Source organism: Dicentrarchus labrax, unplaced genomic scaffold, assembly GCF_905237075.1.
Source record: "Dicentrarchus labrax unplaced genomic scaffold, dlabrax2021, whole genome shotgun sequence".
NCBI classification, from domain to species: Eukaryota; Metazoa; Chordata; class Actinopteri; family Moronidae; genus Dicentrarchus; species Dicentrarchus labrax.
In genome coordinates this window covers 20,401,509-20,427,875 of record NW_026136710.1, presented here as the reverse complement: position 1 = coordinate 20,427,875, position 26,367 = coordinate 20,401,509, and the positions used below count along the sequence as shown (strand labels likewise).

The 26,367-nt window shown below is 39.3% G+C and overlaps 2 protein-coding genes across 2 annotated transcripts; one reads left to right on the top strand and one right to left on the bottom strand.

Moving 5' to 3' along the window:
- The first annotated feature begins 401 nt into the window (after window positions 1-401).
- On the top strand, window positions 402-14,576 carry c6 (complement component 6). Its single transcript, XM_051411647.1, has 18 exons — window positions 402-627; window positions 1,037-1,211; window positions 1,416-1,572; window positions 2,891-3,035; window positions 3,173-3,320; window positions 3,963-4,101; window positions 4,780-4,983; window positions 5,233-5,476; window positions 6,237-6,359; window positions 6,491-6,657; window positions 7,031-7,256; window positions 8,483-8,651; window positions 9,644-9,755; window positions 10,981-11,113; window positions 11,227-11,421; window positions 12,346-12,433; window positions 12,709-12,953; window positions 14,247-14,576. The coding sequence occupies exons 2-18, from the start codon at window positions 1,066-1,068 to the stop codon at window positions 14,426-14,428; spliced, it is 2,823 nt and encodes a 940-aa protein (XP_051267607.1). The 5' UTR covers window positions 402-627; window positions 1,037-1,065; the 3' UTR covers window positions 14,429-14,576.
- A 1,403-nt stretch (window positions 14,577-15,979) lies between these two features.
- On the bottom strand, window positions 15,980-24,540 carry c7b (complement component 7b). The gene is made up of 18 exons (XM_051411648.1): window positions 24,385-24,540; window positions 23,521-23,582; window positions 23,220-23,295; window positions 22,045-22,186; window positions 21,802-21,946; window positions 21,414-21,552; window positions 21,117-21,245; window positions 20,717-20,960; window positions 20,212-20,325; window positions 19,879-20,045; window positions 19,079-19,307; window positions 18,373-18,544; window positions 17,968-18,055; window positions 17,655-17,787; window positions 17,343-17,534; window positions 16,780-16,876; window positions 16,498-16,679; window positions 15,980-16,352 (listed from the first exon to the last, which is right to left on the bottom strand). Exons 1-18 carry the CDS (start codon window positions 24,388-24,390, stop codon window positions 16,174-16,176), a joined length of 2,496 nt encoding a protein of 831 aa, XP_051267608.1. The 5' UTR covers window positions 24,391-24,540; the 3' UTR covers window positions 15,980-16,173.
- Between the last annotated feature and the right edge of the window lie 1,827 nt (window positions 24,541-26,367).

Here is a 26,367-nt window from a genome sequence, read left to right as displayed (position 1 = left end):
AAAGCAACAAACCCAAAAATGGCACCAAAAACATAACCGACTTTGGCAGAGGTAATACACGTAATATATGAAAATAAGTTCTAGTTATTCACTTAGCAGTTCTTCACACATTTCTCTATATACACAGTTTTACACATTGGCTGAAATCACTTTTGTGCCTTTTACAACACGGAGCAGTTGCAATGGTGTTGCAAAAGTTTTCTCCCTCTCAGTATCTCCAACTGTCAAGTCTCAAACACAAAACATCTGGTTTACGTCTCTGCAGCCAGGAATGTCCAGAGCTTTACTTCCCGTAACAATGAGGGACAAGAGGGTTATGTAAGAACCTTATGTGTTTTTCTTTTCTGTGTTTTAGGATTATTAAGAAAGCATAATTTTTAGTTTTGAGATTGGGCAATACAAGTTTAAACCTCCCCCAAAACAACTGGATTCCCATGATAAATAAAACAGGGGGAGGTTTTATATTGCTGCTGGCCCCACAGACACAAACCAGTCAGATTCAGCTCTGCCTGCAGTGCAGAGTCAACTTAGTGAGAAGACTTCTTTTGTCCAAATATACAGCCAAACACGGGAGCGAAAATAAAGCATATGCTCTAATATCTGCTGAAGAGGACGCCAGTATAAGCGGTGAGTCAGATTTTGCTTTCTTAAAACATGTTGACTGAACTGAATTAAATATTGCAGGAATAAAAACTGAATTAACTTTTTTCATTTAATATTCAAACCTGCACAATGATGTTTTGATGCTTTGTATAATTTTAAAAGTGAAATCACTCTATTTATGAAATGTGCTATGTCCTACCAAAACTTACCCTGCCTGACTAAAAGACATTTTATGTGCATCAAAAATATATTTAGTCTCAATGTAAAGTGTGTAGTAGCTATTGCATAAAAACATTTGGAAAAGCTGCCCTGAGTAGAGTACAGCTAATGGATATCTCATAAATATTGTTTGATTTTATAGTGCTAATGCAAAATACAATAAATGATGTGACTAAATGACTTAATGATGGTCTGGTCATCAAATTATTTTCAGAGGAGGTGAAACCAGTTTGAACTGCCCTCATGGCTCCTTCCAGCCGCTTGGTCCTGCTTCTACAGCTCCTTGGCTACATATCAGCTGGTCTGGCCTGTTACTGTGAACGGTTCTCCTGGGGACCCTGGTCTGCCTGCTCCAGGACCTGCAACCACGGTACACAGTACAAGGACAGGTGAGATAGCACTGATACAAGTCAGACATAGAGTATGACATTTTCATTCTTACGTATTTCAAAAACTGAAACTGCTGTGAAAGAAGAGCCAAAAAGATTGACCAAGATCTGTTTCCTCTGCTGTTGTTGTGAAATACAAATGCCTAATGCAGACGAGGCCAACAGCTGCTCTAAGTAAAATTAACTTTCATACTTTTTCGACAGGATATTTCATAAAGATGAATATTTCTGGCAGAAAAGCTGTGAAAATCTGTGTCCGAAACGAGAATGGAGAGCATGTAACGAGCAGAGCTGTCCAATCAACTGCCTGCTGGCAGAGTTTGGGCCTTGGTCTGACTGCTCACCCTGCGCCAAGAAACAGGCAAGAAACACAAATCACACTGCAAAAACCTGGCATATTCTTATGCTGTGTCTGTAAGTGTATTTAGATTGGAAAAGAGACTAAATGAAATATACATACAGCAGTTATTTGCTGTTGATGGACACAACTGTGCAGTGCACACATAGAGGAGCTGTTCACAGCAAGGGAATATTATTAGATAAAATCATTTGCAGATGGTGCTCAACAGCTCCAGGAATATCTTACCTAAATATTTAATCTTTCCACTAATCTACCATTTTCCAGCTGTAGATTATTTAGCTTTATTTTTCACTTTGATGAATGTTTATTGATCATGTATTGTGGAATTTTCAGTTGGTACAGAATTGTAGAGTACATTGATCTCTTGAATACTTACTGCAAAAATGTTAAGACTGTGTGGATATATTGAGAAAAGGGTTAGGGTTACAGGAATACGATTCTTGATTTAATTTGCAGTCATTCTTACCGGTATTGGTAAATTTAATGATACAGAAACAACCAGGTGTCCAGACACTTTAGAACTGGACCCTCTCTGTCTCTGACTTAAACGACCAGTGTGTAGGATTGAGTGGCATCAAGAGATGAAGTTGCAGATTGCGACCAACTGAATACGGCTCACCTTCCACGTGTGTAAGAGAAACTACAGTGGCTGTGAAAACCCTGGTGTCCCCATGTTTGAAAAAAACACTGCAAAAGTGTCCTCTTGGATGCCCGTGTGCTAGATAAAACATGACTGTGGACAAAATGTAATAGGGTGCTAATCCTAACCTTGACTAAGCTGTTCCCCCATAAATGCATCACAACTTTCTGCGCCCCTTCAAACAGTCCGCCATTGTGTAGAAACATGGCGGTTCAAAATGGCAGACTACTTAGAAGAGGACCCACTCCCTCTGTAGATAAAAACAGCTCATTCTGAGGTAACAAAAACAAAGCGATTCTTATTTTCAGGTGATTATACACTAATGAAAACATAGCTATGAATATTATATTCCATTTCTGCCAACAGATCCTAAATGTTCCACACTGGACCTTTAATTCGATACAACTTTACTGAAATGTAAATATACATAAAAAAGAGTAAATAAATAGTACACTGATTTTAAAGTAGTGATATACAGTACATGGAAAGACAAAAGTAGTTACTGCTACCAAGGGCCATAGAACTTTAGAAATACTGAGGTCATAGACCAGATTCCTCCAGAGTAGTTTTCTAACTGCTAAATTTTTATAGCTGCCTGTTTCAATTGATGATCACTAAGTTAGTGTTCAGTGTTTTTCTTAAATAAATCAAAATCTCCCTCACATGTCGTTATCCCAGTTGCGGACGAGGTCTGTCCAGAGGCCGTCCCAGTTTGGTGGATCAGCCTGCAGTGAGGAGCTGACAGAGGAGAGGATCTGTTTCCCCTCCACTGAGTGCAAGTTACTACCCATCGACTGCAAAGACAACTTCAAGTGTGATAACGGTAATTAGCGATTTTACATAACTTATAGAATAACTATGCAATCCTCTTAATACTGTTTTATTTCAGACCAACTTCTTTAATTGCTGATCTGCTGTCACAACACAAACACAAACATTCCAACATCCTTTCTGCTGCAGGACGCTGCATCAACTCGGTGTTAACATGCAACAGACAGAACGACTGTGGAGATAACTCTGACGAGAGAAACTGTGTCGAGAGAGACTTGAAAACTGTGTGTCCAGCCGAGAAGAGAGTGGCCCCTGGGGCTGATCTGCTGCAAAATGGGTAAGTTAAAGGTCAAAAGGTCACTGCTGACTTTACAACGTCGGCCCACTACTCCCTGCTGTGTTCAATAAATTACATTCTTTTCTGCCAAGTGCTCTGCTGTCATTTCATTTCTATTAGTTTGTCTTGTCACTGCTGCAAAGACAAAAATACAGTATATTTGTACTTATTAGAGCCTGAAGCCAAACACTTAAAAAACAATAAAAATCTATATATCTTCCAAATTTTGTTTACAATATAAATATTTTGTGTTAAAGATATGTTTCATATCAGTCAGTGGTTTGCTGATTCCATTGTGCTGCCATGAAAATTTTACTTGAAATGAAACTTTTTTTCGGCTCTTGAGCTGTTACAGGTGAACAATTTCCTTATTTCTTTAAGATTGTAAATTCTGAATGGTAAACATCACTTAATTTAGATAATTTAAATATTATTATAAATATAAAATTATAAATATACACACATAAAACAAACAATATTAAACATGAATATCTTATGTATTCAATTCAAAAGTATCGCTCCTGTTTACTGCTCAACAATTGATCCCATCTAATATCAGTCTGTAGATGAATCTTTGGGCTTTAGTGCCTACTTTAAAGATAATTCAATGAGATTTGACTTTTCACTGATGTGTGTTTGAAGGTACGATGCCATGGCAGAGGAGTCTAGGGGAGAGGTACTGGACAACATGTTTATGGGGGAAATTTGCAACTTGAGGAGGCCTCAGAGTACGCTGGTCTACCACCGAGTCCCTCACAACTTTGAGTCATTCAACATTACGGTAGTATTATTAATATTTAATTGTACAGCCCTTCTGTGACGCTAGCCCAGTTCCAGACTTCCAGATTGCTCACTGACAGCTGTTTCCGCAGATGGAGAATCGAGTGACCAATCAGAGCTTTGTAGGCAGGATTAAAATTGGGGATGTCATCTTTGTGGGTAAAAGTCAGAGTAATAGTGACAGAAGAATGGCATTTCACTCATGTTATCCTGGCTCCTCAAGGGTAACGCACGCTATCAGAGCCAGATGATGACAAAAAGGTAGACAACCCAAGTCAGAATACTGACACACTAGAAAAGCTCCTCAGATACAAATGGCTATAACTATGACCGTCATTAACACACACACACTGAAAATTATTTTTTTTCCTTTAAATTGATTTGTGTTATGAACATCAGAAAAATCTCCTAGTATCTTTTATTTACTTATTAAGTGTAATAAGCTACTTAGATAGCGTGAAAAGGGACTTTTTCTTTCATTCCAAGGACTGAAAATAACAACTCTTATACTAGCATCTTTGATTTTAACATAGTAATTTGGAAAATGTCCATCAGTGGTTTACAGAGAATCTTTTTTCAGCTTTAGCTTTACCACCACAGATAAATACTTCAGGAAAAGTACAGTTATTGTTCTTGTTGTTATTGATTTTAAATTACAGATGTGGTTGTGGTTTTAAAGGTTGGAGTGGTGGAGGACTTCAGCTACAGGCCCCAGCCGCTGCACACTGAGATTGTCGACCCCAGGGTAAAGGACCCTGTGGTCACTTCATCTGGAAGCGTCAATGCCAACAGCCTCTTCTTCTTCCCTGTGTTTTTCTTCTCTGGCTCATCTAGGACGCAATTCATGTCTAACACCGAGGCTTTTAAAGCATCAAAGAAAATGGTGCGTAACACGTACACACATTTGTAGGGACATAACATAACATAAAGACGTGATGGCCAGGCAAAATGTCCCCATTTTTCAAAGAATGTTCCACTCTCAAGTTCTGAAACATGGTCCCCACAAGGTAGAAAGGCAACACACACACATCCATGTATCTGTTTACATCGCTGGTTGCAGCTATACTTTAATTAATGAATTAATCTTTTAATTTTAAAACTTTTTAGTCATTTTCTATATTTCCTTTTATAGGACTCCACGTTCTTCCGGGTGCACCAGCTTCTGCCTGTGTCCAAGTTTAAGTTGAAGGACCCGGAGGACCTTGTCCTGTCACTGCCTTTCCTCCAGTTCCTTCACGCTCTTCCTCTCGAGTACAACTACGCCCTCTACAGGGACATCTTCAAGCGCTTTGGGACGCACTACTACAGCTCAGGCAGACTGGGAGGCCACTATGACCTGCTGTACCAGTACAACCGAGAGGAAATCAAAAGTTCAGGTACAACAGCAGGTCAGGTGTTCAGAATGACACCCTGGGCTGCAGTGGTAACCCAGAAGTCTATAGACAAACTGAGATCAAGTGTAGGGTTCAGTATAAGTATACTTAAAAGAATAGGTTGGATGATGTATTGTCCAACTACACCCAAAAAAGGCAGAAGTGTTTATTTACTGAATGCCCATATTGCTCCTCACTACCTCCCTTACCTCTTTCCAAGAATTATGTGTCTTTAACAACTTGACAAAATGCAGGTCATTCTGGTTGAACATGGCTACAACACAATGCAGTATCATCCAGCAAGACACTGCTATGCCCAATCAAATATGTGCGAGTGCACATTGCTAGTAGATTACATCATGTTACTGTTTAGCTTGTGATCTAAACTTCTGGATGTAGGAATGAGTCCTAAAACCCTGAAATGAGTTAACGTTTTTGCACCTCCGGTTTCTTTCCCTCGAAGTCTAGCTGGTTATATCAGAAGCGCATTTCTCTGTGCTGTTAACAAGCAATTCTGCTCATTTCTTATCACACATAATGCAGATCTTTAGAATAACCTCATGAATTATGTGTTCTTGGATAAGTCCTTCCTTAGGAAGGAATGGATAACTGGATACGACATGGAGGCCAGAACCAGTTCTAGTTGGCAATTGCCTCCACAAATTAATTCCTGACCTCGCTGGGCATTATCCCTTACATCATGTTCTGATTTCAGTTCCCTTGTTTCTGCATTGTGGTGCTCTACACTCTCCCTCTCCAACAGATGAAACAGTAGAGCATGTCAAAGGCTGCCTAAATCGAGAGACCACCTGGACCATCATCCTCTACACCGAACACAGCAGAGTATCTCGATGCGATGACAACAAGATGACTAAGAAATATGAAGGTTTTTACCAAAATGTGCCAGGAAGCACACATTATTTATTACTACTCTGCTATTCATGGCTTACTCACTATGAAAAGACCACTGATCTTATTATCTCTATGATCTTTCCTTCATTCATTCCTTTTGTCCAGGCTCGTTCATTCAGGCAGCAGAAAAGTCTTTCTCTTTGGTCAAAGGAGGTCGAACCAGAGAGGCAGCAGCTTTGGCCTGGGAGAGGCAGGGCTCAGCTCCGGACCAAACAACCTTCAAGAACTGGGCCAAGTCTGTACTTGACAATCCTGCTATAGTCGAGAGCAAGGTTAAAAAAGGACCACTTAAATGTCTTAAAGGTAGGGTCAGTCGATCTGGAGAAAGATAGCTGATTGTTGAATCTCATTCCCAGGTTGTCAAATACCTGTGCTTTGCTTTGGGTTATGGTAAACAGGAAACAAACAAAGTGGCTTGGAGCGAGCCACACAACCCAACAGATTGTGGTTATATTCAGAGTTTGTCAGATACCGAAGCCTTGGGTTGATGACCTGGAAATATGACTCAGCAATTAACTATTCTCCAGAATGACTGACCCCACCTTTGAATCCAGCCGAAAATTCAAGAAGAACAACTATAAAAAAACAAAGTTATATGTCTACAAAAAGCAGATGTTGCATTCATGTATATGTGTGTTTATCCAGGGGCTTTCCATCATAGATCTGGTTCGGGGGATCCCATGTGCTGTCACAAAGAGGAGACACCTGAGGAAGGCCCTGCTGCAATACTCAGATGAGTTTGATGCCTGCAAGTGTGCTCCCTGCCCCAACAACGCCAGACAAATTCTCTCTGGCACAGAGTGCAAGTGTGTTTGCCAAACCGGAACATTTGGCACTAACTGTGAACAACGAGCTCCTGACTACACTTCAGGTACAGCAGGACCGCTGCAAAATAGAGTATACTTGGCGTTAAAGTTAAGTTGTGAGGACACTGTTGCTGAAGTGAGAAGAGGATAGATAACAAGAGTAGTGTGTTGCAGTGGAAGTATTGTTCCTCATTCTAAATTCAGATTACCTCTGTAAGTCTTCTAGATAATTTAGCAATACCGAATTATTCAAACCCACTCCTGAAGGCAACATGAATGTCAATGCATGGCAATCATTCTAAAAGTTTTGTAACATTTCACTCAAGGCCAAAAATATCAACTTCATGATGGTGATTGAGGAGAATGTAGAGGATCACCAAAGTCAAATTCATCCTCTGGCAACCATAAATGTCTGCACAAACTTTAATGGCAAACCACTGAATAGTTGTAAAGACATTTCACTCTGTACCATTTAGAAACCAATCAAACAGACCTACATTGTCATCATGTTTCCATCCCACCACCATGACTTAAAGGTTCAAGCTTTTGGCCATTGATGGAAGTGCGTGCAATAGAATTTTAAGCTTTGCGATTTAATCATTCTTCACGAATTTTACCCTGGGAGTTATAGTTGACTTTCTCTACGACTTCTATGAGCATAATGTGGTTGCTCATCTTTTGTACTGATGAGTCAACCATAAGAGTTTCATGTCCATTCAAGCCTTAAAGTGCTTCAGCCGTCACCAATACTATCTATAAAGGAAAGGAACAGGACTTTCACTGCAGGAACAAGGGGTGCCTGAAATAACTCTAATGAAAAAAATGGCATTAGGAACTGGAAATCAGTTTACCATTTACCACTGGCAGTGTTGCTTTCTTATTGTGTGCACCAGCTTTGGCACATTCTCTGTGGATTAGTTTCTACATACCACCCATCCACACCTGCATAAGCACTTTAGTTTTGGCCTGTGTTGGAAATATATTTTTTCCGTCCCTATGTTTTTCCTACACTTCCCATGACCTTTCTTCAAGTATCTCCCTCAGGATAAAAGTCATATTCTTAGCTCCACTACTGGTGGAAATATTCTAAAACTCGCAGATTCCTCTGTCCTCTGATCCAACACTATTGTGGGATTTGAAGAACGCTGAAGCCTGTAGGGGCTGCCAGAAGTACTTTTACACTTTAAGGCATAGACAGAATGCCACACTGTAATGGCCTGCATACTGATTCTAACCAGGATTGATTATGTTCACAACACAAATGTGGTTTGGTGTCTGTTCAAATACATAGACAAAGTGGATGGTTACTGGAGCTGCTGGGGCCCATGGAGTCACTGTGCAATCACAATGAAGAGACATCGAACCAGGCAGTGTAATAATCCTGCCCCCCTCAGAGGAGGCGAACCCTGCAAGGGCCCTGCCAGACATGAGGAACAGTGTCACATCTCCATCTTTGAAAGGTATGTAAGGTTGCTTTAGACATCTTGACACTTGGTACATGGTACTGGTGAAAATCATTCTGATTAGAGATTCCCTCTTAACTGGACGCTAAACAAACTGATCCGATAAGATGTTACTGGATAAGGACCAGTGTGGATTTAGTTGCATCTTGTGGTGAAGTTGCAGATTACCAACCAACTGAATACCGCTCACCTTAGTGTGTAGGGATACTTAGGTCACTGCCAATGGAGCCACTGTTTTGTCGTCCATTCTGGGCTACTGTAGAAACATGGTGGACCCTGTAGAAGAGGACCCGCTCCCTCTGTAGATAAAAAAAGCTCAGTCTAAGGTACCAAAAACACAACTATTCTTATATTCAGGTGATTATACACTAATGGAAACATACCTATTTATATTATATTCCATTTCTGCCAATATATCCTCCTAAATGTTACAGACTGGACCTTTAATCAGAATATAACTTTTGTGTCATGCGTTGTGTCAGATCTCGGAAATATAACAAAGACAAACTGGTTCTGCCTCACTCACATCACTTAATGTTACTGCTAATGTGAGGCTATTTTATTGAGTTGTTAGTGACATTTTCTGAGTACATTTAAGTTCTACTTCTCTGATAAGCAGTCACGCAGTGGAAATGAAATGTAAAGGGCCAATAATTTGGAAGGTAAAAATAGAAGGAGTGGATTTATAATGTCATTAACAATCTTTTTTTAATGGTCTACTGTGTAACATTTAAGATGCTCTATTGTCAGAAATGAAATATTATATTCATAGGTATGTTTTCATAATTAGAATTGTTGTATTTTCGTTACCTTAGAATGAGCTGTTTTTATATACACGTGGGTTGCCTTCCATGGAGTCCACCATGTTAGTTGCCCTGCTGCTTATATAGTAATTTCAACTCAAATTTATTAAATGTCAAGGATGTGTTCTGTCTTGGTACAGTAACTTTGGATTTAGTGTGTGTTCTGGTTCATGATTACGTGTCCAGACAGGAGACCTGTGACAATGATAACGACTTCACTGTGGGCTGGAGGGACGAGCTGCCTCCTGGTGTGCAGGGCTGTCTGAGGCCACAGAATCCCGCCAACAGCGTCCTCAGGGTAAACACTAACTCTCCAGCCTGCAGTTAGTGATTGAAATGTATGAGAGAGAGAGAGACAGAGAGAGAGAGAAAGTTCACAGCTTATTGCTCTGATGGAAGTGTCCACTAACAAAAAGCCAAAATAGAGAAAACTCACTTCTCTAGTCTTTTTTATGTGGGAACTCGTTACTGCCAGGAAAATAAATATAGGCTATCCATGAAAATCTAAGAATGAAAAAAGTATAAATATTCATGACTATCTCTTTATAGGTAATACTTTACTCTTCTCTCACGTTCACTCAACTCAGAACATTTAATAAAGGCCTTTTTGTTTTAAAGCATACCAATAATGTATTTGAGTGTTTTGACATTGAAACCCATTTGTACACTTTCTTGCAAGTGCTACAAAAAAAATAAAAAATTACAGAAGATTACAGAACCTGCTCTGTAGGCACCTCGTTGGCTATTTGCGGGCTACCAGGTGTCCTTGGGCTCCATGTTGGAGACCCCTGATCTATAACCAGCCTATAAACATTAAGTGTTTATCAATGTGCAGTATTTTGAACAATTTGAACTTCTCCTATGAAGGCTTTTACACTGGACAAAAAGGACCTGTATCCGGAACCATCCAATGGTATACAAGTTTCTTCAAGATCTGTATATCTTTCAAAATACAATATGTCAAAAGATCCAGTCTGTAATCTTCTGCACACAGACTGTCTGTATACAAACGTATCACCGCCTTAGACAGTGACGTATTTTTGTGCATTGATTTCAGTTTATCTATATTTCATTATAACACAGCTGTGTTATATTGTCATTCATAATCTGTTTATATTCTAACATCCAGTTACAGTGTCGACCACTTCATAGAAAGTGGACTTTTTTTTATCCGTAAGCAGCCCTGAATATCTCTTTGGAAGTTCAGGTTAACAGCTGTTGGCAGAAATGTGCAGGTAGTGCTGAAAACCCCCAACCCCTGGATCTAGGGAAAGCTTTGCTTGAGGAGTTAAGAAGAGCAATCTGATCTCTTTTACATTATAGTGTATTATAAACCATCTATTAGATGTTTCTATACTGCTTATAAATTCTTAATGGGGGGTTAAAGGTATATAATATCTAGGGGATCTATAGATATATAGATATGGAATATAATATTCATAGGTATGGTATAAACACAGACAGAAGGGTTTATATTTGTCTCCTTAGTAACTTTTCTTGTATTTATTAACGTCCTCCTGCAGAAAGGGAAGCAGTATTATAACTTTGGTGAGGATGAGGAGTTCCAGTGCTACAGTGGATTTGAACTGGACGGTTTTCAGTTCATCAATTGTCTTCCTGATGGGACGTGGAGTCAGCCAAATGGAAGATGCATCAGTAAGCCTGTTTTCTTCATCACTCATTCTCCACAAACACAAGTAGCTGTTATCTTAAATATTTCTGCGACTGATATCTATGTCAGGTTAAAATCTGTCCTCCTGTGCCTTTAGTGAGACGGTGCCTTCCTCCTGAAATCCCTGATGGTATGAAGCTGTTACCCTACAAAGAACAGTACAAAGTCAGGGAATCAGTGAGCCTGAACTGTGACGAGACGGGCCTGGTGCTGTCTTCACAAAACTTCTACAAGTGCAGCGACAGTTTGACCTGGGAGCCTCCAATACCTGCTGACCTACAGTGCATTAATGGTATAGTAGATTGCTCTAGCAGTCATGGGAAAATAAACTTTGCACATCCAGTAGTACATTTCGGTGTGTCACAGAGGAAATCTTAAAGACAAGTAGATTCCAATGGTCCAAATGCCTCTACAGTTCCAAGTCACTGTGAATCTCCAGACACTTAACTGTCCAAAGCTGCGTCCACCTTTTAGTGACCAAATCAATTTGATTGGATTAAATCTCTCTTGATTATTGAATGAATTATTATATTTTGTTTCACTCAGAAAAATAACATTACAGAAGCACTCTAACTGCCATTCCATTGAGCCTTTAAGATGTGATATCACTAAAAAATTTTCACAAGGTCTCTCCAGTAAGACATGTATAGTGCTGCACTCAATTGTTCACATGAAGTGACAGAAGTAGCGAAACAAAGCAAGAGAGAGAAGTCGGATCATTATTTTTGGGAAATTACAGAAATGGTCATAAAGAGCTCCCATAAACGTTTATTTCAAACTTGCAAAATTGCAAAGGTGCTTGTTACTGTCCCCTGTGGCCTGAGATCAGAAAACAACCACTGAAACTACATTAGGTGAAAACTGCAGTTGTAGTGGGTGTTTTCCCCCGAAGGGCACAAGTGACAGCAGTGAGCTTGTTCCACACTCCAAAAAAAATGAAGACAAGACAAAAACCTGAGATTTATACTTCATCATCAGTGTTTCTTAACACCATGTTTTGCTCTTACGAGAGAGATAAGAAGGCTTTAAGGATGAGGACCAATTGGTTGGTTTGGAAAATGCACATCTGGTTCCCCTATTTCTGATAAGGAGCAGCACATAGCCATTTCCCATTAAAATAAGTTTTTCAATGGAAGCGTACAGGACGGTCCCAAATGGGCCTATGTTTTGTATGAAACATACAGCAAAGGTGTTTCTGTGTATTTCCTATATGTAGAGAACACGTTTGTTCCTGAGGGACAGTGCCGTCCAGGAGAGAGGCTACAGAACTCTCAGTGTGTCTGTATTCAACGGGAGAGCTGCCTGTAAGTTCTTATGAATGACTTTATTGTCGCTTTTCTTATTATCATTACATTTAAAAAAAAGTGAAGTTCTTATGTGAAGCACTTTCAGTTGCATTGTATCCATTAATTGTGGTATATAAAAAAAACTGTTTAATTTAAGTGAACTTAACGGAATACATTAGTTCTATTATTTTTACCAGCAGATGACTAACCTCTGTGTGTGTGTGTGTGTGTGTGTGTGTGTGTGTGTGTGTGTGTGTGTGTGTGTGTGTGTGTGTGTGTGTGTGTGCGTGCAGTTCACAGCCGGAGAGTCTCTGTATCCTGAACATAGACGTCGGTGTCACCATGTCAATGTCCCTCTGCTCCTTCCTTGCCGGCCGTTGCCACAATGATCCGCTCTTCTTTGTCAGCGAGGGCGTATGCGAGGAGGACAATTCAGCCCAACTGGAGTGGGCCAAGTTCAGAGCCCAAATGTCCTCTAAGAGCTCTGTGCAGGTGCCCTGCGAACATGACACCTGTTTTGAATGGGAGACCTGCTCTGGTGAGTTTGTCTGACATTTAACCATTTTTACATTCAGTTTGTTGTTTGATGTGGTTTAGCTTTAATGATTTAGTGCCTGTATAAAATATTTATTTTTTACTACCTGGGACTTATTTTTGCTGTTATTCTAATAGATTATGATAAGACTTTACTTCTCAGTTCAACCTCCTGAAAAGTGATTTACCCTTTAAAGTAAAAGGTTTATGGCTGCATCATTATAGGCTATAATTATAAAAATATTTCTCTAAATTTCAGTGACATATTTGGTATTTGTGGAACTTGTGGACAGATAGTGGAATCAATAGGAGATGGGAGTAGAGGACTTTAATTGCTGAAGACAGACAGATCTAGAGTTAAACCATATTATCTACATCATGTGAAAGCTTAAGTGAATATACTTTAAGGGGATAGTTTGACAATTTCGGAAATCTCAATTCTTGCTGAGAGTCAGACGAGAAGATCAGTACCACTCTCCAATCTGTCCATATAAAGCTTCAGCCAGGACTTGGTTAGCTCAGCTCAGCACAAAGAAGTGGGCGCAGTCACGCGATTATTTAGTATATGATATGTATAATTTCTAATCGATTATCAGTGTGTTTTCTTTCCAAATTCATGCCTCATGGAAAAAATAGATCAGATCCCAGAATGAACGTTCCAGAGCACGAGCCAATCACGGAGCTCTATGCTACAACGCACGCTGTGTGAACAGACCAACATTGGCGCCTAAAGGAAGCAGGCAGTCAGCCTTTTATCAGTTTGTCCCAGTGGCCACTCTTGGCATATGCACTCAACGAGCAATTAGTTTGGAGTTTGATATTCAGTTCTGATAATACATTTGTGGACTGGCCAAGGTTAGCATATGCTAAGCTAAGCTGTAGATTTTTATTGTACGGACATATTTGTGAAAGGTATCAATCTTCTAATCTAAGGCTCCAATAATATGGGTAAAATGAGTCTTTCTGAGCACTTGTATTGACTCAATATTTTAAATTGTGCTTAGCAAAATCATCCTGTTGTTGAAGAATCAGATTGTACAAAAAAATCCAAATGTTCCTTTACATTCTGAGAGTCCCATGATGATTTGCAGGAATGTCTCACTGCAATTATGTTGAAGTCGTCATCACTTTACTCTTCGGTGGTTGTATTTTGAGCTTACTGCTGCTCAAATGAATTCTTGATTCATCACATATCATTTTTAAAACTTCATTAGGCAACATAAAGAACACAAATTAGGTTGAATATTTGAAGACTTAACATATTGCATCAATTTATTTTTCTCTCATCTGTCCTCAGCATCGAAGAAGTGTGAGTGCAAAGCTGCTCGGGACTGCCCCAGATCTGAAGAGCGCATGTTCTGTGTGAAGCTGACCAGGAACCAGAGTACTCGTAGCATGAACCTTTGTTCTATGGCCGCCCTTAAATGTGCTAGTTATCAGTTTGAGATTCTCAATGAAGGCGTCTGTGAGTCCAGATGATCCCCCAAAAGCTTTTTCTCCGAATTCATCCAACAATACTATGTTTAAAATAATATTCAGCAGTCAGCCAGTTTAATTACAGCCAGTGTGAAATATTTACACATGCTTAATGTGCTTCACATGTAATAATAAAAACATAAAATCATAACATTGTCTGTTCTTTTATTTATTAGGGAAGTTTTCACTGCACCTCTGGTTCACCTTTTAGGAATGTAAGTCACAGTATCTAGTATATACATTTTTCAAACTTGAATTTGTATTATTTTATTTACAAATAAATAAAAGAATACATAATCCTTCCTTTTATTAGTTATGGCGATTCACTATCACTACACAGCATCCAAGTTTCACATCAACAATGACCTGTGCACCGCAGGCTGGGTGAGTCATTGGACTCATTTGAATAAATGCTTCCTTGTGTTGCTCAGCTTGAATTATTCTATACCACAACATGGTTGTCAGCAATATGCAGATAATTCTATACAGGATTTGGAAGATAAGAAAATATTGGGCTCTGAAATTAATTGAAATTCTGCGTTATGGCTGATTATGATGGGGCATTCCTGCATTGTAGCGCTAACGTTGACATTTGAATTCCAAATTTGAATGCTGCACAGGTCTATAAAACTGGTGCCCAGCCTTTTTCTTTAAAGGAATCCTTTTCCATTTTTGAGTTAACTCACAGCCCCTGACTAAATGTCACATTTTATGGATATTTCATATTATATTCGACGCATAACAATAACAGTACAGAACAACTGATAAACAGTACAATGAACCCAAATACTGAATGCAATAGCTGCAAGTTTGTGTAAAACGAGCGATTTGGATGAATTTTGAGCAGATCTATCCTGTGAATACTACATCAGAAATGAGTTTTCCTGATATTTGTAGTAAATGTAGATATACAATTCTCTGTCTGTATTATGTATTTTCATAATTCAATCATACTTAATAGAATATTTTTTTTCTTCTCCCTGACCCTCTTGTTCTATTAGCTATCTTTGTTGTTTTAACTGAATGCTTTTCTAATGCAGGACGATGCTGTTTAGTAGGAAGTGAAGGCTCTGTGAATATAGCGCGTGTTCAGGTTTATATCTTAAATAATAATCTAAACTTTAAATATAACAATTCAATTTAGCTGTCTTCGCAGAAATTAATGAAATACTGAGATATAGGCATATTTTCCTTAAAGTCAAGAAATCCTTGCGACCCCCCGTGAAGCTTTGGCGACCACTAGTGGGGGTCCCGACCCCCAGGCTGGGAACCACTGCTATAAAAACATAACAGCTGGGCTACATCCCTGTCTCTGCCTGTCTCCTCTGCTCTCTGATAAATGCATAAAGAGAGACATTTTTGACTCTATAATGAATGTAAAGTATCTTAAAATAAACATATTTATTTTTTAATTACTGGTAAGTATGAATCTGATGGGAGACCAAGTATTTAGAGAATGTACCCCTTCCAATATCTTATATGTTAACAAAATCAAAATGATAAAAGTGTATTCTGAAAAGTGTTTTTCTTATTAACGTATAAACAAAAACAAGATACAATAAAGGCATTTATTTAGGAAAAAATATATTACACGCAACGTGACAAAAAAGACACCACAGGATGGCAGAGGAACATATTAACATCATTCAGGTACTTGTTTCTATTTACAATTCAGTCACTGAGAAAACACAACTTCCTCCTTTTAATACAATGTGAGACAGCTCAGTAAAATAAAACAACAATCATCTTTATTCTGGACAAGCCTCAATACTGATCACATTGAGCTGCTCCCCAGCACACCTTCTGGCCCCAACCTCGCATTCGGTCATCGTCTTGGCAACGCTGCCGGCCCCAGAGCTGACACACAGGGGGGCGGAGTCTTTAGGACATTCTGACACGTTCTGGCACACGCATCTGCTTGTCGATTCTAGGATTTAAAAATAACGATTATATATACTGATGCAGTCACAAACATGCTCATATTACGGAATTGAAGGATTCTTCTCTTTTCTTCTCAAAACTTAAGTTGGAATAAATAAGACTGTCTTCTAAAAGATGTCCAGCAGACTCACCCTGACAGATTGTCCCTGGTTTGCAGTCCTCGCAGGACGTGGACGTCTGGTCTGGCCAGTTACAGTCGCTGTCACTGGCCAATGTGAAGCTCCGGCCCATACACTTCAGAGCTCCTAGCTGACAAACTCCAAGTAAACGGGTTCTGCTTGAGCCAAGTCTGGCACACAACTGCAGAGACGTCCTAAATAGAGACAATATATGGACATATTATTTAATTTTTACTTTAAAACTGTGTGTAATGCAGAAATAATGATAATTTAATGAATATGAAAAATACTCACAAGCACTGAAATGGCATCTTACATACACAGTCAGTTTTTCCTACAGTCTCCCATAGCTTACACTTCAGGCCAGGTGGAGGAGCGGGAGCTGTGGGTGCTAAGAAGAAAATAAAGGAAGCAGGATTGGTGTGTATACTCCACAGAAACACAAAATCATATGCATATGACAGTGTGACAAACCCACAACAAAATATAACCCGACTCCGCCACTATCACTATCGACTGAGCTTTATAGCAACTTTCAGTTCATTGTTTTGGTTGTTTTGGTTTGGCCCACATCTTAATTGTTTTGGTTCACTCTCATAGCGTCATTTTTAGCCACAATAAGCAGCTGTTTACAGAATTTTTTTTCTAAAAAACGACTTTACGCTACCTAGACAAGTTAGCAACTAGCTGGTTGGTAACTTAGTTGAGCATTTAACAGATAAAGAGCCCCTCTGGAGTTGGTGGAGACCAAAAACAGAGCTCAAAGAGAGTGAATATTGGCCTTATACTCAAATAGGAAAATGTGTGTGAGCAGCTTTAAACAATCACATTTGATAGTGAGGAAAAGAGAACTGTACCGGCTTTACAATGAGCGCTGGCTGGAGAAGGAGACCACTGCAGACTGGAGCTGCACATGATGTCTGACAGCTCACTTTCCAGCACTGACCCGGCAGGACAGGACAGGGACACTCTGTCTCCAATCTCATAGGTTGCTTTGGTGGGCGTGGCGATAACGTCACTATTCAGCGAAGGAACCCCACATGTGGAACCTGGGACAAGGAGAAAGGGATTTTGAGTAAGACAAAGTAGGAAATCTGATATCCTGTCAATGAACAAACAATGGAACCAATACATAACCACCCTGGCAGAGTAATGAAGTGGAGACGTACTTTTACAAACCATCGCTCCTGTCCTCCACACCTGGTTCTCAGTGCATTCAGCCATAGCGTTTCCACTGAGGTAATGACCGTCTATGCAGGAGTACTCCACTGTGTTTCCAACCAGGTAAAAATCTCTGGGGTTCTGAGAATAAAATACAGTAACATGCACTTCATTATCCCCTCCACACAGTAACTAAAACAACACAGAAACTCCAGAACCATTAAAGAAAATATTATTTTTCCAACTATCTACAATTTTAAAACATTTTCTGTCACTTTTTTGGACAAAAACAGAAACACAACATCAGTCAATCAAACTCACCTGAATAAATCCATTCCTGAGGTTTGGAGGCGGTCCACATGTCTTTGGTGGAGTCACAGAGAGACTAAAGCACTGAGGCTCCATCATCCTGCACACAAACAGTTTACAGTTTATGATGGACTAATTTTCACTGTTTTATGAGGACATGATCATTAAATGCCCAGTGTGTAAGAATTAGTGACATCTAGTGGTGTAGTTACACATTGCAGCTTCCCCCTCCCTTTTCAAGCGTGTGGGGGAGAAACCACGGCAGCAACGAAACACGTGAAAAATGTGAACGACTATCTACAGCCAGTGTTTGGTTTGATTACAAATTTAGGGTTAAGACTTTGTTGAGGTTAATAAGGGACGTGGTTAGAGTAGATCTCTGTTCTACTGCTACAATGTGTGTACATGTGTCCTTACTTTAAATACTCCATGTCTGCGTCTTCACAAGGCTTCTGTTCCACCTCCGGGCCTGAGCAGTGGTGACCCCCTCTGCTGGGGGCGGGATTGTTGCAACTTCGGATCCTTGACCTTTGACCTTCAGAGCAGGATCCCCAAGAAGACCAGCAGCTCCAGCTGCCATGGATCACCCCTGAGAGAGAAAAAGAGAAATTCTCTTTGTTGTTCTGTCTTGTTTGTGAAAGAGTTTGTGAGTTTGAACCTTTTTTTATTGCTTTTGTGGTAAATCATAAAGAACTTTTCATTAAGTGTAACATATAATAAATGAAAGGGGTTTAGAACAACGTGGTGACGCTTTCTTTAAATTTGTATTAAATCCTACAAAGTGTTGGCCTTATTATTCTAAAACTATTAACTCCAATGTAAACTCTCCAACTCTAGTATCGGTGCTTAGTTTTAACTTGACAAGTTTAGTTGTAGTTTAGATAGTTCTTAAGGTGCCGATGCTGAAAGAAAAGTATCAAAATTACATTGTAGTATTTATTGTGTGTGGCTGTCTACTTAGATTAAAGATTATGGCTCTATTTAGGGCTAAGTTTTTGACATTTTTTATGACACTACCATCTGAATTGAATCTGAAATTAAATTAAATCCTGTTTTAGCATTTTGAACCCAAACTAAACATTTTAACCAATCCATTACCCCTTCAGAATCATCGTTTGTTTACCTGGTTGTTCTCCAATCACAGCGCCCCTCTCACAGGCTTGTCCCGTCGTTCCCGGCCGGCAGACGCAGCGACACTCGGAGCCCGTCAGCAGTGGCTGGCCGTTGTTCTGGCAGGGCCGGCAGTGACAGGGATGCTCCTCCGCCAGGTACTCCTCTGTGGCTCTCTTCAGGTGGAGCTTCTTCAAACCTGCACACTGCACTTCCTTCACCAGCTCGTACAGAGGACGCAGCTGGAAAACAAGTTTACGGTTCATTAACGCACACATATAGAACAGGAAGGAATACGAAGAATACTAGACAGTGGAAAAACATTTGAAATCCAAAACATATGACAAACAAAATAATAATTCAGGCACAATAATTAAAATAAGAACATAAATATATTTAAAAATGTATTATATTACCATCATTATTGGAAAAACTAATAGAAAAACAACTATATCTTTTACCACTCACAGGACATGCAAACATTAGGATGCCTGGCTAACTAGCTTACTACCTACATTGGTAGTGTAATTTAGCATTGCACATATTATATCATTTGTGGGGTTTCAGGTTACGTTTGAAAAATCCCTTTTCAGGCCTGAGACAGTCGCTGTGAGGGAACTATCAGCTAACTAGGCTAATGTTAGCAGCTCTTTCCTGCTACTCTGGATTTTGGTTGTGGTTTACTTCAGGGACCCGAAACTGATTTCCGAAAACATTGGTCAGATTTTTAAACAAGTCAACCTGACACGCAGTTAATTGAGACAGAGTTAATTTGAATTAGCCAGTGAGCTCAATAAGATACAACTGTCATACCTTCTGGTTTATGACTTCAGGGAAGTCTTTGACAGAGGAGGCCCAGTTGTCGTAGACCTCTCCGTTAGCTTCTGGGTTTTCCAGGTTCAGAACCGTTAGGGGGCCTGTCAAGGCCGGATCTCCTCCGATCACATTGACCTTAATGGGCATCTTGTTTACGTTGTTTCCTGCAGACAAATGACAAATAGAGTTCAGGTCTAGACTGTGTCATCATAGTCAAGTTGAATTCAGTTTGATTGATTTAAATCCAAGCTTCAGAGTATGAATGATTCCTTCAACCCTTTGTGGCACACTGTGTTGTTTGACACTCTGAATAAGGAACCTTTCACTCACCGTGGCTGGATGATAAAGATTTAGTCAGTTTTTCACATGTGATTTTGACTTTCTTCCTGAAGAGACGGCGTTTCACCTTCCTCCAGCACCTCTGGTACTCTATATCTGTTGTGCCTTTACACAGACAAGGCAGGAGCAAGAGATAGCAAACAGTTATCAGCTGACAGGCACCACGTTTCAGTACATAGATAATATAAGAATCATCTTGTAGGAGAGTATTGTTGATAGTTATACTTAGCCAATATATATTTGATGACAGTTGTCTTTAACAATTACATCTGCTGTTTGTTTTTTTAACTTGTTCATGTCACAGAGGAACCAAAAATCTAATTGCAGACTATTCTAAAAATAAAGGTATAATGACCAATATAGCCAAGAAACAAATTCACAACATTCCCTGAAATATAACACATCATATTCACTCTGCTTCAGATTTTATGTGCTGAATCAAGATTTTTAATGAACTAATATCAAAAGCAACATAATTCAAACCAAAAGTTCTTACTGGTTGATGAAAGTGCCTGGCGGTCTAACTCCAACAAGGCTTGGTATTCGCCACCGAGTGAACCCTCAGAAAGGTAGTGTGTGCCGTATGTACGGAACAACTGGCGGTAGGCAGAGTAGTCGTACGTGTGTGGCAGCGAGGACAAGGCCTTCCAGAAGCCTTCGGCCAGAGTCAGATACTGAGGGGCAGAGTTTTGGAACTGGGCCAGCTCTACTTTGTTCTTCAGGATTATAAGTCTGTAGGCCTGGATGATAGATATGAAAAGACTGCCATGTCATTTTGTAAGTTGGCGAATAGAAACCTTTGACCAGAGCCCAAGATATCAAACCAGTTTGTCGAGCACTTTCAATTAGAAGTTTAAAATAGGTCATTTGTGAAGCAGATCAGGTTGTACCATTACCTTATTGTCAATGAGCTCTTTGTGGAAAGTGCGGCGATCGTGTCCCACCAAGGCGTTGGACTGGATGTGCTGCATGTAGGACCAGGAGCTCTCGTAGGATTCATCGCTCTCGTCATTGTCTACTTTCACCTGCAGCACATAGGCAACATTTGGTTTCATTAGAGCAGTTGAGAATAGCACATCGGGATCTGTTATTTACTTGCTACTGTAGCTGCATGGCTCTACGGGTGACAATGTCAGGCCTTTGCCCCAGTCTGTGAACATGAGCACCAAAGAAACATTTCTTGTTCCTCTTACCTCAAAGTTGTACCTGAGGATGTTCTGTGGCAGTCTGTAATAGACTTTATGGTCCCCACTGAACACCTTCCTGCACTGGCCTCCAAAGCTCAGAGTGTTGATGACACCTGCCTTCAGTTTGCCTGTAAGCACGTCGTACCTGTAAAACACGACACAGCAAATCCATTTTATTGTCTAATAGGTGACATATGTTTCAGACTTTAATATGTTGTGCTGGTTGCCAAGAGTATTTGATGTTTTTAGATTATTTTAAGGTTTTTATACCAAACATAATGTAAAGTTATGCATATATACGAACATATACAGTTGGTCACAGGTCAAAACCTTTCTAAATTTGACTGAATTCTAAAAGCCAGAAGGGCTACTAAATGGAGTTTTAGGTACTCACCCTCTGCCTGCAAAGTCAGAGTTGGGAGGCGTTTTGTCAATGTCACATGAGTACTGGCTGCTGTCCAGACCACAGCCTCTCTCATCCAGACCGTCCTCACAGTCCTGGTCTCCGTTACACACCAGAGACTGGCTGATACACTGACCTGCATCAGGGTTTCAGTAAAGACTTTTCATTCCCCATTGCAACAGGCAGAATTTAGAAAGAAGTAATTTTTGTAATACAATATATGTCGCAACATACCAGAGGTGCAGCGGAACCTGTCTCCACAGCCTGTTTCCAGGGGACATCTTTTCTGTGTGACACATGGTTGTGTTTGTGTGGCTTCTCCTGAACATGCTACACCTCCAAACTGGGCGTACACGTCCACATGTCGAGTCCGGACCTGAAAAGGAAGTGATCATAAACAAATGAATTGAAGAAGTGAACAAATGATTAGCACAATCTGGATTTATTTACCGTTTTTACAAACAAAATGGAAGGCACGCTGTACACAAGATGTCAGACCAGGATTTGTGTACTTTTTCTGGCCTTTCTGGTGTCTAAGTACCACATTTTTGGAACTTCACTGCTGTGAAGTAGTTATAAGACTGAGTCATGACATGAAAGTTTGTATTTTATTGACAACATGGTGACAGCCCTGATTGGATCATCTAAAATGTCATCAACATCTAATATAATCATAAAATTAAACTAAAAATAGATTACATTAATAGAAATGAAAAGTGTCCCAGTATCCCGTGAGTGGCCCAAAATATGCGACCCCACACAACATCCTGACCGCCAACCGAGAAACTCTGTGTACAGGCTCTGTCAATACTGTCAATAATAATGTGGCAGCAATATTCACCACCAGGTTGCACAGGCAAATTATAAATCTGTGTAAATCTTTCAGATCGAATTCAACTTTGGAATATTCTGAATTGGTGCAACTGACCAATAGCAAGCTGTCTTATCAATGCTAATCTGAGGAAATGGAAATCTGAAACAGAAGAAGCTATCATGCTAGCTGTGTTGCCCCATCCAACTTTATCCAGGGTATAAACTACTCCATAAAAAAGACATGGTTTGGAATTGGTGAGACAGGTGTCAGTGCTAAATACATCTTTTAAATAAACTGTATTAGCTTAATTCAGCGACTAAGATAGCTACTGCAAGTTCCCAGCTAGCTATAGCATGTCACGAGAACTCCGACCCGACCCAAACCCAAACTTCCTTCCTTAAAATAAATAAATAACTTAAATAGTTTATTACAAGCTAAAGTAAACTACATTGTGCATATAGTATAGTGCAAATTATTATCAAAACTGATAACAAATTCACTCATTAATTAATGTTTAATGCAATATTATTAAATATTAAATACATATATGTATATATTTTAGTTTATTTGTGAATATTTGTGTGTTCTGAAGTACCTTTGTTCTGGAGCAGCCGTCACACTCAGACCAGTCTCCATAAGGCCCCCATCTGCAGTTTACAGGCTGCTGACAGCTGAGGGGGGGAATGTATGTTTTATTCCTCTCTTTAGAATGAATTGAAACATAATATCCATCTTACAGTACATAAAGGAGTAAAAAAAAAAAAAAAAGTAAAAACCACAGCCCTTTCACAACAAAAGTGTGGATATTAGATACATTTTTCACATTATCAATACTTTTTTACCAAAATGATGATAGAGCAGTAAGATGTGTGGACAGCTTGTATTTGTACACCTACCAAACTGGAGACAGAAAGACGAGCAATAATGCCGAAGAAGACAGAGCTCCAGCCAAATCCAACTGTACACAAAAGCAAGACAACTGTTAACTCAGCCTTAATCATATTAGAAAAACATAACAAAAAAGCATTATAAAGCACTTTTCTATTCTCAACTAAAGTTATCAGCAGCAGTTATCATCATAACATGAATAAAGTCAGTTTATCCAAGAGGATCAGATTCTTCTTGATCTTAACATGCTCTACACTGTAAAAAACTACTAGTTTATATTCTGTTTCATAAATAACACGTTGTTGGGCCACAGAAACCAAAATTATCAGTATTTAAAGTAAAAAAAAAAAAAGACATTTCTCGCCTCTTGCTAAATGTTTAAATATTAATATTAAATAAACTTTTACTTTATTATGAACTCAGTGTGAGACACACTTCCCAGCACGCACTCAATTAAGGTTAAATTATGATGGAGGCCAATAGGTGTCTTTTTACATGTGTCTCAAAATCTGATTTGTTAAATGAGAATTTCTAGAGGAATACAGTCATTACTTTGACTTAAATTAAATTAACAGTAAAGAGTCTGAGTTGTGATGATGTAAAATATAATTTCTAATAACAATTAACCTCTAACAATGATTCTAACTTGGAGTAAGTTAACAAAAGTAAAAATTCTAAATTGAATAAACTCAAAGCCTAAACTTAAGAAATTAATTTAAACAAACAATAAAAATCTTACTGAAATTCATTGGCCTGAAATCTCAAGTTTCCTCAACCTTTTCTTTCTTACAGAACAACAACAACACTGTCCACTGTTAGATATAATAGTGGCCCCAAGTCTGAATGGTAAATGTGCTATAGATGTACAGTACCTTCATGATGTGCTCCTCAGAGTTCAGCCCTCTCGTCTGGTCCAGCCTGGAACACTCAGGTTCATATAACCAGCATCACCAGAGATTTCACAACAGATCCCCGAGTTCAGGAATTCCCCCCATGAAGAAACTCTCATTGATTCAACAAAAAGCAGATTCATTCCGCTTCTGTTCACTCGATGAGTCACAAACAGAGACCCGGTGTTGCTTTCGACAACCTCGGCCCAAAGCCAGTTGGGCTTTATTTTGCTCTTTCATCTGCGCTTGAATGTTTCCAACTGTGAGTTTATTTCCAGTCAAAAACGTCACTGTTTGTTTTGAGTGCTGCAGGGTACAGGAAGGAGTGAACAGAGCGGCCTTACTGGATTGCGACAGGAGTATGTTGCATCACAAGTGGTTATCCTGAGTTTGAATAATTCAGAGGTCACAAAATTAAAATTTTTGCCTTTATTTTAATCTGTTGCTCTGTAAGCACAAAATGCATGTGGAAATTAACACCAATTTTCTATTTATGCTAGTATGTGAATATAAATGTAATCCACATTTCACATTTGTAACCAGAAATAGATGGTATCTTAATTAAAGTTATTCATTATATTTAAATTGTTTTATTGTTTTATCTGTTTATCTGTAAATTCCACAGATAAAGCAAATGTGTCTTTTGAAATGGTTTGTTTTCATCTTGGGCACAATTAAAATACGCTGAGTCGTAGTTTCTTTCCATTAAAAGTAAACTCAATGTGCTTTATGTTCAAATACATACAGCAACAAGCAACATGTCCAAATGATTATAAAAAATAAAACACTAGAAAATGGAACAGCAACTAAAGAAAAAATGAGAAAGATATACAATACCAAGACAGTGATAAATCCCACATGTGGTCCACAGAAAATCCAGTGTGTTGTACAAAGGGGACACAGTTGTGACTCATCTCACGTCATCATGCAGTTTGTTCCAGAGATCATGACCAATGTAACAAAAAGCAACCTCAGCACATCTGGAGCTCTGACTGTAGCCAGTGAGCAGTGAGTCACTACAGGCCTACAAACATAGTTAGTTATGGTTGCCATCTAGTGGTGATTCATTTTTATTCTTTATCACCAAGACACAGATGTCATACCGTAGCTCCACAATATGTCTATCTGTTTTTTATTACAGATGAAGCAGACAGTGTGTGCCCTTCTTTCATTCTTGGTCTTGGGACATTCTTTGGGTTCTCATCTCAGCTGAGCTGTAGAAGGGATTCTCAGCCAGGGGCTTGTTTGGCAAATTGCAGTTCCACAAGACCCATCTCGCCTCCACCTGTATTTTTTACTTTAATTGGTATTATTATTATGGTTTCCCTTTTCTATTTCTATCCTTATTTATATACTTAGAACTTATTCTGCTTTTCTTTTTTTAAACTTTATTTCCACCCTCATACCCCCACGTGCACACACCTGCACTTGATAAACGGCTCTAGGTGGGTGGTCGTCTGTCTCGACCAGTTGGGGTGAGAGAGAGAGAGAGAGAGAGAGAGAGAGAGAGAGAGAGAGAGAGAGAAAGAGAAGAAGAAGAAACAACTAAAAGCCAAAGTAGATTGGAATATTATCTTGCCCTTAAAAGAGATTATGAATTAGCAGAATATCTCTCTACTGTCAGAGATAGAAAGCAGAGACAGATCCTAACCAAGTACAGGCTCAGTGACCACAAATTGGCAATCGAAACAGGAAGACACAAAAAATCATGGCAACCAAAAGAAAACTGAAAATATGGTCACTGTTCGACAGGTGAGGTTGAGACAGAGATGCACTTTCTCCTACAATGTACAAAATTAAATAATACTAGAAAAATGTATTTGAACAAGTTCAGCTCTTTGGTTCCAGATTTCAACGACCTCTCCAAATTAAAGGTACTCCTCGGAGAAGGAGAGCGGGCACACCTTGCTGCCCAGTATGTATTAACATGCCACAACCTGAGGGACAGTGAGTGATCGAGGCACA

What these genes read in the sequence shown, in the direction of transcription:
- c6 (XM_051411647.1), top strand. Translation starts at nt 1,066, where the DNA reads ATGGCTCCTTCCAGCCGCTTGGTCCTGCTTCTACAGCTCCTTGGCTAC. An exon ending in CTGCTATAGTCGAGAGCAAG is followed by an intron (nt 6,658 to 7,030) that starts GTTAAAAAAGGA and finishes GTGTTTATCCAG; the next exon opens with GGGCTTTCCATCATAGATCT. An exon ending in AGCTCCTGACTACACTTCAG is followed by an intron (nt 7,257 to 8,482) that starts GTACAGCAGGAC and finishes TCAAATACATAG; the next exon opens with ACAAAGTGGATGGTTACTGG.
- c7b (XM_051411648.1), bottom strand. An exon ending in CCAGGCACTTTCATCAACCA is followed by an intron (nt 20,326 to 20,716) that starts GTAAGAACTTTT and finishes GTCTGTGTAAAG; the next exon opens with GCACAACAGATATAGAGTAC. An exon ending in CAGCGCTCATTGTAAAGCCG is followed by an intron (nt 16,877 to 17,342) that starts GTACAGTTCTCT and finishes TTTTCTTCTTAG; the next exon opens with CACCCACAGCTCCCGCTCCT.